This window comes from Festucalex cinctus, chromosome 2, assembly GCF_051991245.1.
Source record: "Festucalex cinctus isolate MCC-2025b chromosome 2, RoL_Fcin_1.0, whole genome shotgun sequence".
NCBI classification, from domain to species: Eukaryota; Metazoa; Chordata; class Actinopteri; order Syngnathiformes; family Syngnathidae; genus Festucalex; species Festucalex cinctus.
Window position 1 is genome coordinate 8,190,323 of NC_135412.1, and position 18,615 is coordinate 8,208,937.

General features: G+C 39.9%; 1 protein-coding gene across 3 annotated transcripts in view; it reads left to right on the forward strand.

Moving 5' to 3' along the window:
* The window catches only part of LOC144013573 (signal peptide, CUB and EGF-like domain-containing protein 3), a 118,389-nt gene that overhangs the window by 83,641 nt on the left and 16,133 nt on the right, over positions 1–18,615 (forward strand). For all 3 annotated transcript variants that reach the window (XM_077512629.1, XM_077512628.1, XM_077512630.1), the window contains 3 exons: positions 4,648–4,764; positions 10,166–10,288; positions 16,993–17,109. In XM_077512629.1, coding sequence (XP_077368755.1) covers positions 4,648–4,764; positions 10,166–10,288; positions 16,993–17,109 — 357 coding nt within the window. The remainder of the gene's footprint in view (positions 1–4,647; positions 4,765–10,165; positions 10,289–16,992; positions 17,110–18,615) is intronic.

The following is an 18,615-nucleotide window of genomic DNA, read 5'->3' on the forward strand; positions in this document are numbered from 1 at the left end:
AAAAATCGCAACAATCGACTTATAAATTCATATCGGGATTAATCGGTATCGAATCGTGACCTGTGAATCGTGATACGAATCGAATCGTCAGGTACTAGGCAATTCACACCCCTAATTATTATTATTATTGAGTTGCATCAAATTCAAAATGAGCAAATAATAATAAAAAAAATAATAATTTCTTTTGCACATTTCTAATAGAATTGGGGTGTGTAGTATCTCTACATTGAAAGTCGAAACCCACGAATTCACCAAGCCTGTGGCCTACAACGATAAATAAAGTTATAGCAGCAGTTGCAGCACCATTTGAAATGTGATGCAAACAAGGGTGAAAAGGCAGAGGAAAATATTTACAGTGTAAAACGGGCAATTCAATCCAATTAGCAGGACATGTTTTAAGTCAACAAATACAGCAAACACGGGAGACCTCATGAAACTCAAATTGGGTTCAGTCTTGCCAGATCAAAGAAAATCATGTTTTAAATATATCACATAAGAGGCGGAGGGAGGAGGCTCTCAAAGGAGCAGGCAGACTGCTCAATGTAGGAATGGGAGACAACAGCTTGTTTAAGTTGTTACCACTGGATGCACATGAACAATGAGTTTTCACAATTGAACAGTCTGGTTTATTTCTGGATATCGTGTCCTAGTTTCGGCTATTTCTGTCCACGGAAGTAGAAACATTAGGAGGGATAGGCTGATTTAGTATCCTGCTTTATCACATTAATTTCCTGCGTAGATGTAGCACACAGGAATTAGCGTTTGCTTTTTCTGTTGCATCTCAGGGGCAGATTAGACGACTCTCGGGCATAGCTTGATTTCTGATTGTGTGGTTTGTAACTAAAACTCAAAGATGTATTCATCCGGCCAGCATTGCTTATCCTGTTCAGGGTTGCAGAGGGCTGCAGCCTACTCTAGCTGACTTGGGGCGAAAAGTGGACTATGCCTTGAACTGGTCGCCAGTCAGTTGCAGGGCGCACAACAACTATTCGCACTCACATCCCACCATCACTGAGTGGGGACTGAACCCACGCTACGATACCTACATCAAGGTCGGGTACAGAATCAGTGACAGCTTAGAGTTAGTATTTTTCGGATAAGCACTGTGCTTCCTGGCTAGCGAATGCTGCATTCGAGGATGGTCGGAAGTCGGAAATATCCGCGTTGAAACTTCCCAGTTCTGACCTCAAAGCTTTCGAGGTGAAAGTAAACAACCAAAATGGCGGATAGTAGGGGTGTGAATTGCCGAGTACCTGACGATTCGATTCGTATCACGATTCACAGGTCACGATTCGATTCGATACCGATTAATCCCGATACGAATTTATAAGTCGATTGTTGCAATTTTTTAAATTCAAATTTAGAAAATACTAATCAGTAAACTTGTACAGTATAAGATTTGGATGAAAATGCATTATTTATTTATCTGAAACTTCAGTCTTATACAGATATTAATCTGTTTCATGTTAGAACAGCATTGAAATAAAATATTAAGGCTTAATGTTCATTAATATAACATTTTTCCATGCTTACGGTGTGAACCCTAATCCGAAGTAAGACATTTTGTTGAATATTTTTCCATTAAAAATGGAAGTTTAAAAATCGATTCAGCCACCTATTGAATCGATTCAAGAATTGCACGATGCAATATCGTGATATATTGCCGAATCGATTTTTTTTAACAAACCCTAGCGGATAGTGATAAATTGTTTTTTATTTTGTACCTCAAAACTCAATTTGACCTCCAGGAAACTTACCTTTTTGCAATTTTGCTTCATTTATTGTTTTCATCTTATTTCATAAGCATTCCATACAGTTCAGTAGTTTACCGTATAATTTCATGCAGGGATATAGCGGCAATACTGTCACGTACGTTGCGTTACATGACGTTATGGTGAATATTTATGAATGAAGAAAGCTATCTAGTTTTATACTCAAGTAAATTGTGTTGTGGCATTCAGAGTGACGTCACATTGTAGTCCGCTGGTGAAGTTGGGCTCCTTGGTTTTTTCTGGCTTCGTGAGTGGAATTTCCGAGTTGAAGGGGGCGTTCCCGGACGCACTTCCTGTTTTGAAGTCGAATATTTCCGACTTCCGACCATCCTCAAATGCAGCATTAATGTTTGAATCTGCCTTGTCCTTTTTGCCTTTGTAAAAAAAAAAGTTTGTATGTGGCTCAAACAGCTCAAACGTCATATTGGGAAATATCTGCCCGTTGTTAATTGCAGGTCCCAACCTGGTGATGCGGCTGGTGTGCATCCAAAACTCACAAATCCCAACACATTCCAGAGCGGGCGCCTTTCGCCCATCTTCACTAAACCAGAATGTCAGAAGTACTTCTTTGCTCTCTTCGCACATGATCATTACAGTTGGTGGAGATGTCTGCCTAAGCGTTTTCCAGGCATGTCCCGACACCGTCTTATCGTCTTGTCTGCCAACTGCCTCTGCTCGCACTTTGCAATTATGTAAAACCGCAGCAGTGAACTCTGGTCTGGGGTTGGGGGCAGCGGAATCAACTCGGAAGGCCCACTCTAACCACTGCTATCAGGTTGCGCGCTATCATCTCGAGCTGTCCGTCGTTCTCCGGCAAACAAGAAAAAACAGCTACGACATTCGACCAAATATTGTCAACAGATTACAAAAAGGATTCACTTTCTAAAAGGCCTTAACTGCTCACAAACTCAACTCAAAGCAGCCAAGGAAAGAAAATGCATGATTACACAGTATTGTTTCTCTTGATGTTATCTTTACAAAGATTTACTTATTGAGCAATCCCGGTCAACCCACATTTTCATAACGTTATGATGGAGTTCATCAGGTGTTTATTTTATGCATCATGTACCTGATATATTGACGTGTCATGCACAGCCTTCAGCAAGAACATGCACTGTTTTGATTTGTTGTCTATGAGACCACTATTAAACATAGAATGACGCCAAGCACCTGTTTTGCTTGGACGCATCGCTTCTGCTGTGCAATTGAGCTTTTTTTTTTGTTTGTGCTCAGGATAGTTTTGGAGTGGCTGCAAGGAGGCAGTGAATTTTTTTTATTTGGTGGTTGTTAAAGGGAAAGTCTACCTCAATATTTTCTTTACAAAATCTATTGTATGCACCACTAGTCTAAACACGATGTTTTGATTAATATAGTGTTTGTGGAAATTGAGTTAAGCAGCAAATCCACCCATTTTTTTCCATTACGGGGTGGCCATTTTGCCACTTGCAAATAAGATCACAGTTGTTCGGGGCTGAAAGAATGACCAATCACGGCTCACCTGTTTTCTGAAGCTGGGCCGTGATGGGCAGAGGCCAGATGGAGCACCTGTTACCCCAGTGAACTTTTTTTTTTTTGGGGGGGGGGGGGTGTTACTGGAATGAAGTGCAATTGCTCATGTGTAGCAGACGTAAGATGGATGTAGCACTCAAGGAGGCGAACACTCAGGGAGTCAGGACAGACGCTTGTTTTTTTTTTTTTTATTCTGTGATGTAGCAAAAGAAAAGCAGTCACACTCGGAGGCAACGGCGAGGTCTCTCCCGTATTGAAGCAGTCTCTGTTTTTCCTTTCCTTTTAAAAAAAAAAAAAAAAATTCAGTGTGCACCATAAATGAATATACCTTAAAGAAATAAGGTACAAAATTTTAAAGAAAATACACAATGCTTTTTTTGGTTGTTGTGCCTCATTAATGAATGTCCCCCTTGCTACAATTGGAACTAACAATATTATTTATGAAATAGTCTATATGAATTAATGCTATATAGAAATAACTCTTAAATTGTTTTAAACAGAAAATATGAGATTTGAGAATGTCCATAAAATGAAAATAGCAAAATATCTTCAAACTAATATTTACTCTGCTACACATCCACGACTGTAGGTGGCGCTGTCATTGTCAGAAAATGTATGTGTATTAGCTCGCTTGGGGAGCGTCAAGTATTTTCAGAACAAAATTGGGAAGCGCTGGTTTAGAGTCACTGCCAGATGACACCCTACAGTGAAGAACTGATTGGATGACGACATCAAATTAAAGTGATTGTTATGAATTAGTTTTCTTGAACTTGGAAGGCTTTGTAAAAAGCAGCCAAAATCTTTTTTTTGCCCACATTCAGGCCTCTTTGAGGGCATAATGCTTCGCTGCTGTTGCTTAAAATTACCGTGAAATTCGTCTCCGTCCGTCCCTGTCGCATGAAACCCCGCCATCCCGTCTTGACCGAGTACCTCCATTTTTTTTCTAATCAGCCTAGCCATGCAGCAGCCAGGTAGCTGAAATTGCTATTTTGTCCCCCAAGCGCCTGGAAGGTTTTGTTGCAATCACAGAAAATGCAATCAGAGACCAAACAGTAGCCAACTCAGAAAGCCTGTGAAACCCAATTGGGCTGTGTTTGCAACTAATTGTAACGGCACTGATCTCAGAGCATGACTTTATTGGTAACCATTATTATTGTTACTATTAACCATTATCGCTTCACTGTGATACTCTTCTGTCCGCTTGTTTCTTTTATTTTTCTGTGTACAACTAAAACCTCTCTAGTGCTTCTCTTGTTCTTTTTTTTCCCTGACACAAAAGCTATTTGAATCGAATAGGGGACCAGGAGACATATGTAGGTCAGAGCAGCATCCTTGATTTTGATCGCCGCTGTCTGTTTCCCTGCAGAGACCTGCGCCGTGAACAATGGTGGCTGTGATAGCACGTGTCACGATTCAGTGACCGGAGTTCGCTGCAGCTGTCCTGTCGGCTTCACCCTGCAGCCGGACCGCAAGACCTGCAAAGGTGACCTGTCGCACATTTTCAATCTGCAGCCTCACACTATGTTTTACGCTGCGATTCGTTTAGTGGCATGGATTTTTGAACATGAATTTCACCAAAATCACTTCATATTGAGTCCATCACAGTAATGAATACAGCAAGGACACACCAATCATTATACAGTGGTACCTCTACTTACGAAATTAATTGGTTCTGGAAGAAAGTTCTTAAGTAGAAATTTTTTTAAGTAGAGACGCATTTTCCATGTAAAGGCCCTAATCCGTTCCAAGCCTCCCAAAATTCAGACATAAATGTTTTATAAAGCATAAAAATGCATCAAAACATGTAACAAATACATGTTACAATTAGATTATTTGCACAATAAATGAGAGCTGTGCATAATGTAAAAAACAAAGAATAAAGAATAAAAATGATGGTCATTTACCTTTTTAACTGCTGTCCTCATCGTTTTTTTGCCCTCTTTGGTTCATGTTCTCTCTCAGAAGTGGTTTTTTTTTTTTTTTTTTTGCCTGTTTTTTTGTAAAGAACTGATCCATGGATGTTGGCTTTTTTGTTTTTTCCTTCGGAAATGTCCAAGGCAAACATCAACTTAGTGAGCAAACACCCGACTGGTGAACACTTTTTCTGGGCGATTCTTTTAAACTAATTCTGAAACTTCATGGAAACTTCCGGTATGGCGAGGCATCTTTTTTTTTTTCTTTTTTTTTTTTAAAAAGGCCCATCTCGTCGCAATTAAAAACTTACTGTGCCTTCATCAATCACCAATTGTTTGAATTTTTGCACAAATTCGTTGGCCGTTAGTTCATACATTTACGAAAAACTATCGGAACACCTCATGGGCCGCGGGATGACTGATGAGGACGCTGTATAGACACCGATCTAGTATACGCTCATAGATACCTATGGTAGAGGTTCCTCTTAGCCAATGGGATGCCAGAACGATGCAGAAACACCGATCTAGTATTTACGCTCATAGGTACCCATGGTAGAAAATAGCCATAGCCGAAAGTATGCTGGGTTCAGTAATGTATTTTTACCTTTCGTATCTAGAAATTTCTTTCGTAACAAGAGGCAATATTTTCCCGTTGAGGCGTTTCGTAACTCGAAAATATCGTATGAAGAGACGTTCGTAAGTAGAGGTTCCACTGTATTGGTAATAAGAAAGCCACGGTCCAATCTCCAGGTCAAATCATTACAAGTGCAGCAACTGTTTATGGTTTCATAAAGTGACAGTTTGTCATTATTGAATGAATGTCTCCTCCATCTTAATGCTTCAAGCATACATTTCAAGACAGTTTGGCCAATTACATGCTTCCAATGCTGTTGCTTGAGGACAGCACTTTTGTTCTCCAGCATGACTGTACGCTCTGCACAGAACATGATCCCTAATTACACGGTTCGAAGAACTTTGCCATCGATGCCATCGGTGTCTGTGTTACAAATTCATCTGACTCTCAAGGCATTGAATCGATCGCAAGTGGACTGTTCTGGTTGTCTTAGAAGATGTTTCGCCTCTCATCCGAGAAGCCTTCATCAGTTCATGCAGCAAGGCTTGGTTTAGGATCGGAGTTAGTGGGGAAAGGACAACTATTTAAACTACGACTGTCATGACATTGCATCAGTTCAAATCAGACACTAGCCACAAACAAAACACAGTCATGACATCCATGGCCTCACCAAACTCTTACCATGTCCGAGTTTTTGCCTCAGCCACCGCAGAAGCCGTGTTCCACTTTGCCAGCCAGTACCTGTCAACTGCCTCCGGAGTCCCACAGGCCAAAAAGGCCCGATAGGACTCCTTCAGGTTGACGACATCCCTTAAGCGGGTTCGAAGATTGCCGCCGTGACAGGCAGCGACCATCTTATGGTCACAGCTCCGATTGACAGCCTCAAAAATGGAGGCGCGGAACATGGCCCACTCAGACTCAGTCTCTCCCGCCTCTCCCGGTACAAGAGAGAAGTTCTGCCGGAGGTGGGCGTTGAAACCCTTTCTGACAGGGCATTCCGCCATCCGTTCTCAGCAAATTCTCACAATACTTTTGGGTCTGCCAGGTTGAACCGGCATCCTCCCCCACCATCGGAGCCAACACACCACCAGGTGGTGATCGGTTGACAACTCCACCCCTCTCTTCACCCGAGTGTCCAAAACATGTGGCCGCAAATCCGATGACACGACTACAAAGCGGCCTAGGGTGTCCTGGTGCCAAGTGCACATATGTTTACCCTTATGAGTCAGCTTCTGTAGCTGGGGATCGGTCCGCCAAGGTCACCGCCCTTAGCTGCCGCCCAGCCCACTCTGCACCCGATCCCTTTGGCCCCTCCCACCGGTGGTGAGCCCACGGGAAGGGGGACCCACGTTGCCTCGTTGGGCTATGCCCGGCCGATCCCTATGGGTGCAGGACCGGCCACCAGGCGCTCGCCAATGAGCCCCACCTGGTTCCAGAGGGGTGCCCCGGTGACCCGCATCTGGGCAAGGGAAACATCCATCCATCCATCCGACCAATCCATCCATCCATCCGACCCATCCATCCATCCATCCGACCCATCCATCCATCCGACCAATCCATCCATCCATCCATCCATCCATCCATCCGACCAATCCATCCATCCATCCATCCATCCATCCGACCAATCCATCCATCCATCCGACCAATCCATCCATCCATCCGACCAATCCATCCATCCATCCATCCATCCAACTGACCAATCCATCCATCCATCCGACCAATCCATCCATCCATCCGACCCATCCATCCATCCATCCGACCAATCCATCCATCCATCCATTTTCTTGACCGCTTATTACTCACAAGGGTCGCGGGGGGTGCTGGCGCCTATCTCAGCTGGCTCTGGGCAGTAGGCGGGGGACACCCTGGACTGGTTGCCAGCCAATCGCAGGCAATGGAAACATTTTTCCAATAATTGTATTCATCATAAGGAGTCATGTCAGCCGTGCTTAGTCTGGTCCCTCACCTAGGACCTGCTTGCCATGGCTGACCCTGCCAGGGGCATAAAGCCCCAGACAACATAGCTCCTAGAATCAGTGGGCCACACAAACACACAAACTGAGAATGAGATGACCTGGATGAATGCGAACATTCACAAGCACAGCTCATCTAACCAATATGCTTGTCGCTTTTAAACTATGGCTGTTTGAACAGTCTCAAGATGCACTTTGCCTTTCACTTTCATCAGTTTTTGTCCTGATACCAGCTTTCCAAGTCAAAACCCCCCTCAACTCAAGCAACCTGACAGCCTTATTTGTATTCACTGTGATAGAATAAAATAAGCATTATATCATGATACTGAGGAAACAAAGACTGAAAGACAGTGAGAAGACACAGTGTCCAAAAAAATCATTTTGCTTCCTAGAGCTTGCAATAGCACACTAACATCTCTAATAAAAGTTCATCTTCTGGTGTTAGTTTGGTTTGAGAGGAAAGAGCAGGAAAATAAACGCAGGCTGCACTGGCGCAGGATGACTGCGGCTCGTTGCGGGTCGGCCACTTCTGAAGGGGGAAAAGAGAATGGGACAAGGACGGGATTCTTTTGTTCCATTTTGGATACATTTATTTTACCAGAAGATGAAAAGACGTTTGGAACGATTAGTCAAGATGGACCTGAATCGGTGCCAAGGCAAAAACACCATCCAGGCGGTGATGGGCGCATGATATATTGATTGGTATTGGCTGAAGAAATAAAGTGCTCACTAATCAGAAGAAGATGGCTAATGAGGATTTGGAGGCCTGTCTGAATCATTAAAGCCTGATTCATGCTGGTTGCGCTACATTCTGCTGAAAAAGATCAGATGAAGTATGGAAAGTATGATATGAATACATTAATTGTATTTTCAATTTGGTCTGTTTGATATGGCCTTAAAACAAATCTATCATCACAAAAAAAAAAATATCAATTATAATTGTTTTTGCCTTTCGCTTATAGCAAATGAAAATGACATTATTAAAAACAAGTTTTGCTTTTCTTTTGTTGTTGTTTTTTCCCCTTCTGGGATTTGCTCTGTTTCTCCTCATAACAAACACTCTTTCAAACTGTTTTTTTTTTAAATGTATTACGAGTAATTAAAAAAAGAAAAGAAAAAAAAGCTTCCTCTTGGTAAATTGTCCCTTTTTTTAAAACATGTACAGTACGTTAAACATAATCCTGAATGAATGAACATTTTCAGTTGCAACGTTATGTTATCTACCAGTACTTTTCATGTTTTTTTTTTTTTTCTTATGTAGACTTGTGCAGGTGAAGCAAGGCAACCTTGGCAAAATATTTGGGGTTTGGAAGCACATTTTTGCGGCTCAAAACTTTCCAAGAAATCTCTGCTCTTAGAAAGTGTAATCGGGCACAATGTCTTTAACATAATTGAATGAATTGAATAATTGAAGGGCTCCTTTTTTTTTTGTCAAACGGAAAACAATATGAAAGTGAATGGAAAAAGTTGCGTGCCAATTAAAAGAAAAAAAAGAGGTCAGAAAGTTTACAGAAACTACACAATTAAGTTGGCATCACTGACTTGTGCTTTTGTCAGCTACGATGATCCTTTGCAGCCATGTCAGCAGGGATAGTTATTGGATAAAATTCATGGATCGCCATGCCCTAATTTCAATACAACTTTTTATTGTTGTTGAATCAAACAAAAGTCAAAATATATTTTTATTTTTTTTTTACAGTGAATGCACTTCCTTATTCTAAGTCTTTGTCGTCAACATTTGCAATTGCAAAATCGCAGATACTTATTCCAAAACGTGTGTGGGGATTTTTGCCACTTAAAGTCACAACATTTATTCATAGGGACCGTATTTTCCGCACTAAAAGGCGCACCTAAAAGCTGACCATGCGCCTTATAATCCAGTGCGCCTTATATATGGATTAATATTGAGCCGCAGCAGGTCTCGCTGTCAATACCCTATTGGTGACCCTGCACGATCGGCAGAAGATCCCGCCATCTTGGATCGCTAGCTAATACTAATACTTTACCTCAGAGAAAATAATAAAACAGCTGTTTATTCATTTTGGGAGTGAATGGAGTTGTCAGAAAGCTGGTTTGTAATCTATTAATAAAGTTTGACTGACCTATCTGACTGTTTCGTTGACATTCCCTTTAGCGCAGCACTATCTAATGGATGCATAACGTAACCCCAGCCTCTACTGTAGCGCCTTATATATGGAAAAAGTTTTAAAATATGTCATTCATTGAAGGTGCGCCTTATAATGCGGTGCGCCTTATAGTGCGGAAAATACGGTAATCATTGATTCATAAGGACACTAGAAGATAATGTCTCATTTGTTAATGTATCGCACACACTACAAAAATTTCAAATTGCAAGTTAGGCTTTTGTCATATTTGTGTGTGTGTGTGTGTGACGTCTCCCCTTGCCTGGTTCCCCTCTCGCAGACATCGACGAGTGCCGTCTTAACAACGGGGGTTGTGACCATGTGTGTCGGAACACAGTGGGCAGCTTTGAGTGCAGCTGCAAAAAAGGCTACAAGCTGCTGACCAACGAGAGAACATGTCAAGGTAGGAATATTTCAAAGCAACAATATTTACTGTATCTGTATCTTCAAATAAGAACTGATGATGTTAATACAGGTTGTGTCATATCCTGATTTATTGTTAATGGTAATGGCACTGGTGTGCAGTGCTTGTTAAAATTTTGACGTATGCCATGATAACAAGACATACAGTATAGTGAAGTCTGTGTGTGCGTGTGTTTAGAGGGTATTGGCCGAAAACTGATGCGAAGAGCCAACATTTGCAAATAACTGACGTATTTGCAGTACATTATCATAAACCCATGTTACAAACACAAATTTATTGAGTAATTCAGTTAAACAAACAAACAAACAAACAAATAACCTTCACATGGTACTCATTAATAGTATTAGCTAGCATGCTAGCTTAAATAACACACTAGCACAAACCGATGTGACATCGCACATTGGCAAACAAATACGCGACCCGTACTTTACACAAATGTTTTGTACTTATAGGAAAATGAAGCTTCATGAACCACTTGCAATAGTATTTTACTCCTCTAGATGGTGCTTTTGGATTAAAGATGCTGTGAAAATGGAATCGAATTCCAATGCACTAGCATTTATCTTTAACTCATTTGCTCTCAATAACGTATAAATAAATTTTTTTAATGTTCTAAGTGTCCCAAAGACGTATTTATACTTTTTTTAATTTATTTTTTTATTTTATTTATTTTTTTTATGCTAGAGCATACAGAAGGCTTTGATGCAGCCTCTCAACTGCAAAGAACGGTTGCAGAAATGGTAGTTATTACACAAACGGCCAGTAGGTGGCAGCAGAGCAAAGGAGATCAACCAGGGCCATCTAGAAAAAAAAAAGCTCAATTACTTACAATTTTAAATAGATTTGTGAAAACTGATGGAACTTAGCTCTCTTCTAATGCTAATTGCTGCAAAACGGAAACAGATAGAAACATACTTTTTTCTGATGAAAGAAGAGACTTTAATCTTTCTTTTGATAGATTCCATGCTTTTATAGCAAAAGAACACAATATTCTGTGGGCCTTTCAAAATCAGTCAAAATCCAGTAAAACAGCCGGGATCGAACGGGATTGCTTCTGTGAAAATGGCTGGGAGTGAATGAGTTAACAAGAGCACCATTGAGAGGAGTAAAAAATTTCAAGTGGTTCTCGAAGCTTCATTATCCCATCATTAGATTTAAATCACTCAACTCACCATTTTGTGCAATAGTAGTGGCAGAGTTCACTCTTCGTAGTTAATTCGGGAGAGGAGTAGTAGCATACTTTCAGTTTTGATGGTGCGCAAGGTGTATTAAATGATCGCCAACAAACGGACGAAAAAAACACAATGAAGTAAACAAGTTTCCACCAGATGACACCAATGTTATACATTAATTGTAATTGATTGTAAAATCATTTGAATATGAGCGCACTGAATACAAATCAAATGATTTGCATTATGACCATTTTTGAAGCCTTATTTACACTGACTTCACAAATGCAGCAACAAATCAACAATCACAAAACCAACTTGCATTCTTTATTTATATTTTAAAGCAAACTATATACTTGCGCATTTATGGAGCTCAGACCACAAACAAAAGCAACGTCTGCTGTGGCGGCACACAGGTGTTGGAAATTACGGTTCCGACCCTAAAACCTCTCATTGTTGGGTAAATCAAGCCACCTCAAGAACATCTGGTCGAAGACGTCAAGCAGGCTGAAAATACTGAGATGAGTTCTGCCTCATGCCGAGTCGAAAAACACGAGACATGCCATTCTTTTTAATCTTCAGCTTTTTCCTCATGTGGCCGATCACTCTGCCGCCTGGTTCGCATCAGTGTCTTGCGTTTGCTTTCCAGCACAAACAGATAAACATCATGTGTGTGAAAAGAAAACGGCGCGTCTCTCCGTGTGCTTCAGACACTTTCTTGTCACTTCATATCTATTTTTGGAACAAGGCTTGTTATTTGAAAGCCTCACATAGGTAAGTGGGAAAACGTGCAGAGCACAAATACAACAAAGTTGTATGGAACGAGTCTTTGGGTGCGCTTGGTAACAATGTTGTCCTTGTTTTGTCTTTAGTAACGTCTCATCATTCTCTGTCGAACTCATCTCATTTATTTCACACATTCAATTAGCTCCAGGTGAAAACAACAACTCTCAAGTCGAAATTGATTCTCTTATCCACTGTAATCTTTGGGATTTATCACAAATGTCATTAACTTGCCTTTTTGTTATCCTGTATTCATATAAAAATATTAGGGATGGGCGAGTACCGATACCAGGTATCGGTATCGGGCCGATACCAGCCTTTTTTCAAGTACTCGAGATGCAGAGGGGGAAGACGTTAAGTGAGTCCTCCTTGCCTGTAACTGGCGCTAGCTTGCAGCAGTTTTTCACCAAAACTTCACCGGTTTGGAAATACTTCAAAATTGTGAATCTTAAACTAAAAGAGCATTTTTGTGTTTTATTTTGAGCGTTAAGACTATTGAAGAGTGACTGTGCTGTTTTTTTTTGTTTTGTTTGTTTTTGGTCAAAATTAAGGGAAATATATTTGTTTAAAAATATCTTTTAGTGATTTTTTTTATTTGTCAAAATGTACAACTGGTATCGGCAGTTGGTATCGGTCTGAAAAAAAGTGGTATCGAACATCCCTAAAAAAATATATATTGCACGTTTAAAAGTAGCTTTACCAAACGTGTTCTGCAGAGTTGTGATGAGCGTGGAGCTGCCTAACCAAGTTCTGCAGCAGCCAAGTGTGCAAAAGCTGAGTAATATTGCTTCCTCAGCCCACCTTTACACCCCGAGTGTGACCTGCCCCTGCAGTAAGTCGATGCTGAGGCCTCCGTGGCATCAAATACACTTAAAGAGCAGTTTGGTGTCTCTGCGGGGTGTTGAGATGTGTAAGCGGAATTCTAAAGTTATCTCGGTTTAAACAGTCACGGTGCTTCCTAGCTGTCAGTGGACCGTGGCCCATATATCAGGATGGGGCATGTCTGCTGAAGCGCTGCCAGCATTCCACCAAACTCAACGTCCTCCTCTGTTTCGTTTCGTCTGCTTCTCCCTTCTGATCCATGGGAGGGCAGTCCGGGACACCTTCTTCACATCTTTTACCTAAAACAAGGGTGTCCAAACGTTTTCATTTGAGGGCCACATACAGAAAATCAGAAGGACGCAAGGGCCACATAATGTTATGAAGAGAAATTGTGTTTAGTCCTAAAAATTGTACAAATAATTTATTTGTGTTTTTGCATATTTAGAAAAATGCTTCTGTATATAAACCAATTGATTTGTAATATGGCAGTAGGGTTATTATAGTTTGGAAATTTTTCATTTTAGTTAGTATTTATTAGTTTTCAGGGAGGTTCTGTTTTTATTAGTTTTAGTCCTTTAATAAATGCTTAGTTTTAGTTTAGTTTTAGTTAGTTTCAGTATTATTAGTTTTTTTTTGTGTGTTTTTTTTAAATGTGTATGACTTGTGCGCAGTATTTAAAAAACACCATGGGAGTGATGTCATCTGAAGGTGCTTTTCTATTGGCTGTTGCAGGATGACGTCACTCCTGTGTGACATACTTTCAAACGTCATTATTCCGGTTGATATCGGAATAAATCTACTAAAAATCACACCAAAGACTAAAACGAAGGACATTTTTGCTATAATTATAGTTTTGGTTAGTTTTGTAAACATAAAATGTAATTTCAGTTTTCGTTTTTGTTTTTAATTTATTTCGTTAGTCGAAATAGTTTTTTGAATTTTAGTTTTAGTTATTTTGTTAGTTTTAGTTAACTAAAATAACCTTTAATAGAACCTCCCTTCTTACTTTGACCATCTCCAAACATTTTTGTTTTTATTTTATTTGAACTGAGTCAAATGCCATTTTTAGCATATGTCGTGGGCCACTAAAAAATGGACGGCGGGCTGCAAATGGCCCCCGGGCCGTAGTTTGGACACCACTGACCTAAAGGGACATTACCTCACACCTTTTTTTTTTTTTTTTTTTTTTTTTTTTTTAAACTTATGGGTGAAATTATGGCTTACAGTTTGATTTATTGATGCGATCCCATCTTATGATTTTGGCTACACCAAAAGGAATCATAGTGCTCACGTAATGTTTCCACCTTAGTGACGTTGCATACTTCATCTGAGCTGACTGATAAATAAGGGTTGCGGGAGTCCCAGAGGTCTTAGAAAATATATTCAGCAGCAAAGATCACATAATGATAAGTTGTGCATCGACATCCCCTATTGCAACACTTGATTTAGTCAGCACTCTTTAAATCCCATCATGGCTCAGACTGCGCAGTTAGCATTGTGTGAGTGGAAGTAAAAGTTTTTGACCTTGGTTCGCGACAGGTCACACTTCTTTACCGGTCTTCTTACTGTGCAAAAATTGTTGTGCAACACTTTACAGACAGTTGTGCCAAGGTATCGAACGCTACAGAAAGGGTGTCCATATATTGCACTTATTTGGAAAAACGTCATTATTTTGGGGTGTCCATGGCCCGACATCCCGCTACAATATTATCAAACTGAATTTCCATCTCTGCATTAATAACTAAATAGACGAGTGATCTGAAGTAAGCTGTTACTGAGGAGGCATTAATGTGTTAACAATCTGGAGAGCAGAAAGTGGAGACAACCATTTTTGCCCTCAAAGTTAATTAACTCATTCACTCCCAGCCATTTTCACAGAAGCAATTCCGTTCGCTCCCGGCCGTTTTACTGGATTTTGACTGATTTTGCAAGGCCCACAGAATATTGTGTTCAATTGCTATAAAAGCATGGAACCTACCAAAAGAAAGATTAAAGTCTCTTCTTTCATCAGGAAAAAAAAAAAAAGTATTTCTATCTGTTTCCGTTCTGCAGCAATTAGCATTAGAAGAGAGCTAAGTTTCATCAGTTTTCACAAATCTATTTAAAATTCAAAGTAATTTAGCTTTTTTTCTAGATGGCCCTGGTTGATCTCCTTTGTTCTGCTGCCACCTGCTGGCCGTTTGTATAATAACTACCATTTATGCAACCGTTCTTTGCAGCTGAGAGGCTGCATCAAAGCCTTCTGTATGATCTAGCATAAAAACGTATAAATACGTCTTTGGGACACTTACATAAAAACAACGTATTTACACGTTATTGGGAGCAAATGAGTTAAATGTATTCACCACACTCTAAAAAGAGAATTAACCAATTTAAGACTACAAAGAAGTTGAATTAATTATGAGTTCATTAAACTTAATATATGCACTTGAATTAAGTTAATCCAAAGTGAATATATTAATATAAATGAATTCATAATTAATTTACATTTGATATATCACTTTGGATTAGCTTAATTCAATTTTATGTTGCCAATTGAAACGATTGTTTTAAGTTGGTCAACAATTCAATTTATAATCTTAAATTGGTTCAACAATTCTCTTTTTAGAGTGCACAGTGTTATGAAAAATGTTCTTATAATTGTAAATAGTTCATTTGAAGATTTGTGCATCGCTGGCGTTGGACCAAAAACTTGTACTCCAAAATGGTCACTTTTTATGAGACGACAAAAACAGCTTGTTTGTTCAGTCATGAACATTGCATCATCAAAGAGAGCATGCCATTTGCAACAATTGTAAATACTGTAATTCATAAAAATGGCACCCACGTGTGTGGAATGACCAAAAATATAGGTATTTATATGAAATTGGTCAAAGTGTGATTTATGAGATTTCGGCGATTATATAACAGCAAAATATGAAATAGTTCTACACTAAAACACTCTTTTTTTTTTTTTTTTTTTTTTTTTTTTTTTTTTTTTTTTTTTTTTTTTTTTTTTTTTTTTTTTTTTTTTAAAGTAGTAGTAATGGTAGTCCCCATGTACCACTGGCCACTAATTTTTTGATCAAATGTAATTTGTAGTATATGCCACGGGCCACTGAAAAACGGATGGTGGATTTCAAATGAGCCCTATGCCATAGTTTGGACACCAGTTCTCTAACGCAAACATCCTTTGCTTTGGTTAAACCACCTCGAACCCCGTTTTTCAGGATTCCAAGACAAATGATTCTTTTCCTCAAACTTATTGGGAACCGTTTGGGAAAGCAAAGTCCATAGCGGCATGCTCAGATGACAACAGTGAACATTTCATGAACGTTGCTTGGTGCCGCCATGGTTCATATTTAACCCTTTTCATTGATTTTCTTGTACAAGATGATGATCCTTGAGCCCAAAGTGACTGGCTTATAAAGGTTGCAAACATTTTACAGGAGCATTGCTTTTGCACAGCTTTCAGAAAGTGACACATTTGATTTTTTTTTTTTTTTTTTTTTTAGCAACTGTCACTCTGACATTACAGGTTGACATATGAGGGTGCAGAGCAATCTGTAGGCCTTTATTGTATATTTTCGATGGGGGGGAAAAAAAAGGATTGACAGGCTCTCAGAGGGAAGAAAGAAAATGCACTTGGGCACCTATTATCAGCTGACTCCTGCTGCTCCCACTCGCCATTTCCAAAAGTATACTTTGAAAATTCCATTCCGCCACATCAAAATGGAAAACGGAGCGACTGCAGGAGGGCAATCACGGCAACAGACATTTGGAACCAAAGGTGGCGGTTGTTATTTTTTGATGTGCTCCATTGAAATGCATGATAAACAATACGGAGAGAGGAAAGTGGACCGGGTTCTGCTCTTTGCGGTTTATGAGTGATGGCAACATTTCTAACTTGTCTTTCTCCGTTTTGTGCAGACATTGACGAGTGCTCCTTTGACCGCGCCTGCGACCATTTTTGTGTCAACTCTGCGGGAAGCTTCCAGTGCCTTTGTCACAAGGGCTACGTCCTCTATGGCCTGGCGCACTGCGGAGGTAAGCCAGCTACTTTTTTTACTTTTTTTCATTTTTTTTTTTAACCTCTTCAAACCCTCAATGAGTTCATACTGAACAGGAAGAAATTACCAGAAGCAGACAGATTTATTCAAGTTCATAACAAGGTGTCGAAGCTTTCTGTTGCCATGTGTGAAGGTGAAGGTTTGCCAGATGCCCTTGAAGCGACTTTTGAAGCGTTCTTTTGAAAAATAAATGAATACATGTTTAGTAATTAGATTCATCTGAGAAGCTCTTGAGTTCTAAACCAACAATTCAACATGATGTGTTTATTTCCATGGTTTCGGGGTGTAAAGTCTTTACGCCGTCCAACTCATTAATCTGAATGTCGCCACATCGGGAATATCAACTTGAAAAAGTCCCTGCATGCGACCGCATCTAAAGACAAAGTGTAACTAAATGCTGGCCGTGATGGATTACTCAGCTCAAGATGGTTTAAGTCTCTGCAAGTTGATTTCCAAATCGACTAAAAATGAGCAGAAACAGGTGGCTGCCCGGAAGGCAGGAAATCAATCTAAGATTACGCTACACTTGGCAGCGGTGTAAAGCGTAGGTGATTTCTTGCTGTAGTTAATGGACTAAAACATGATTTCACAAAAAGTGTTGGGCTACTTTACTTTAAGACCTTTGTTGATATGCATCATAGGAAATCAAATGCAACATTGAGTTCATTTAATATTACCGGAACGCACCGGTACGGAGCTCCGGCACTTCTAAAAAAATCTTCCGTGAGCGTTCATGTACTTCTCAATGTGCAAAGTATGTACTATCAGCGTTCCGGTACACCTTAACAAGGCAAGGCAAGTTTATTTGTATAGCACATTTCATACACAAGGCAACTCAATGTGCTTTACACAAGGAAAGGCAACACATAAACATCAACAAACAAAGTAGTTAACATTCAGAGGAAGAAGAGTAAATAAAAATAGGTTTTACAAAATTTACTAAAAAGAACATACAAAGACAATATTAAGACATTATTAATCAAACTTTAAAACATTTAGCGTAAGGAAGTTTAAAATAATAATAAAAATAATAATTAAAAAGGAAGAAAACAAACAAACTCGCAATGCATGTTTTGACCCCCAAAAGCTGTTCTGGCGAGGGCCGCTCTATCCATTGACTTAAATATAGTATGGAAGTTCTGCGCTCATCACATCATCACGCACACGCTTACTCCAGTACTATAAATCTGTGCTTTCACTGCTTTGCGAGATAAGCGCGCTTACGTCATTCAAGTAGCTCGCTGTCAATGCTAGCCCGATGCTAGCCAAACCCGAACGCCTTTACAACCGTAGCTCGTGAGTTAAGAAAATGAAATGAAAAACGCTACCATGCTAACCTGGATATCCGCTGCATAATTTTCACTTTATTTTCTTTCTCTACAGCGAAAATACCTCAGTGTGTGGCGTATGGTTGTTCCAATAAGTATAAAATACGTGTGGGAGAGGATCTAAACGCAAATGTCATCAGTAAGAATGTGAATAT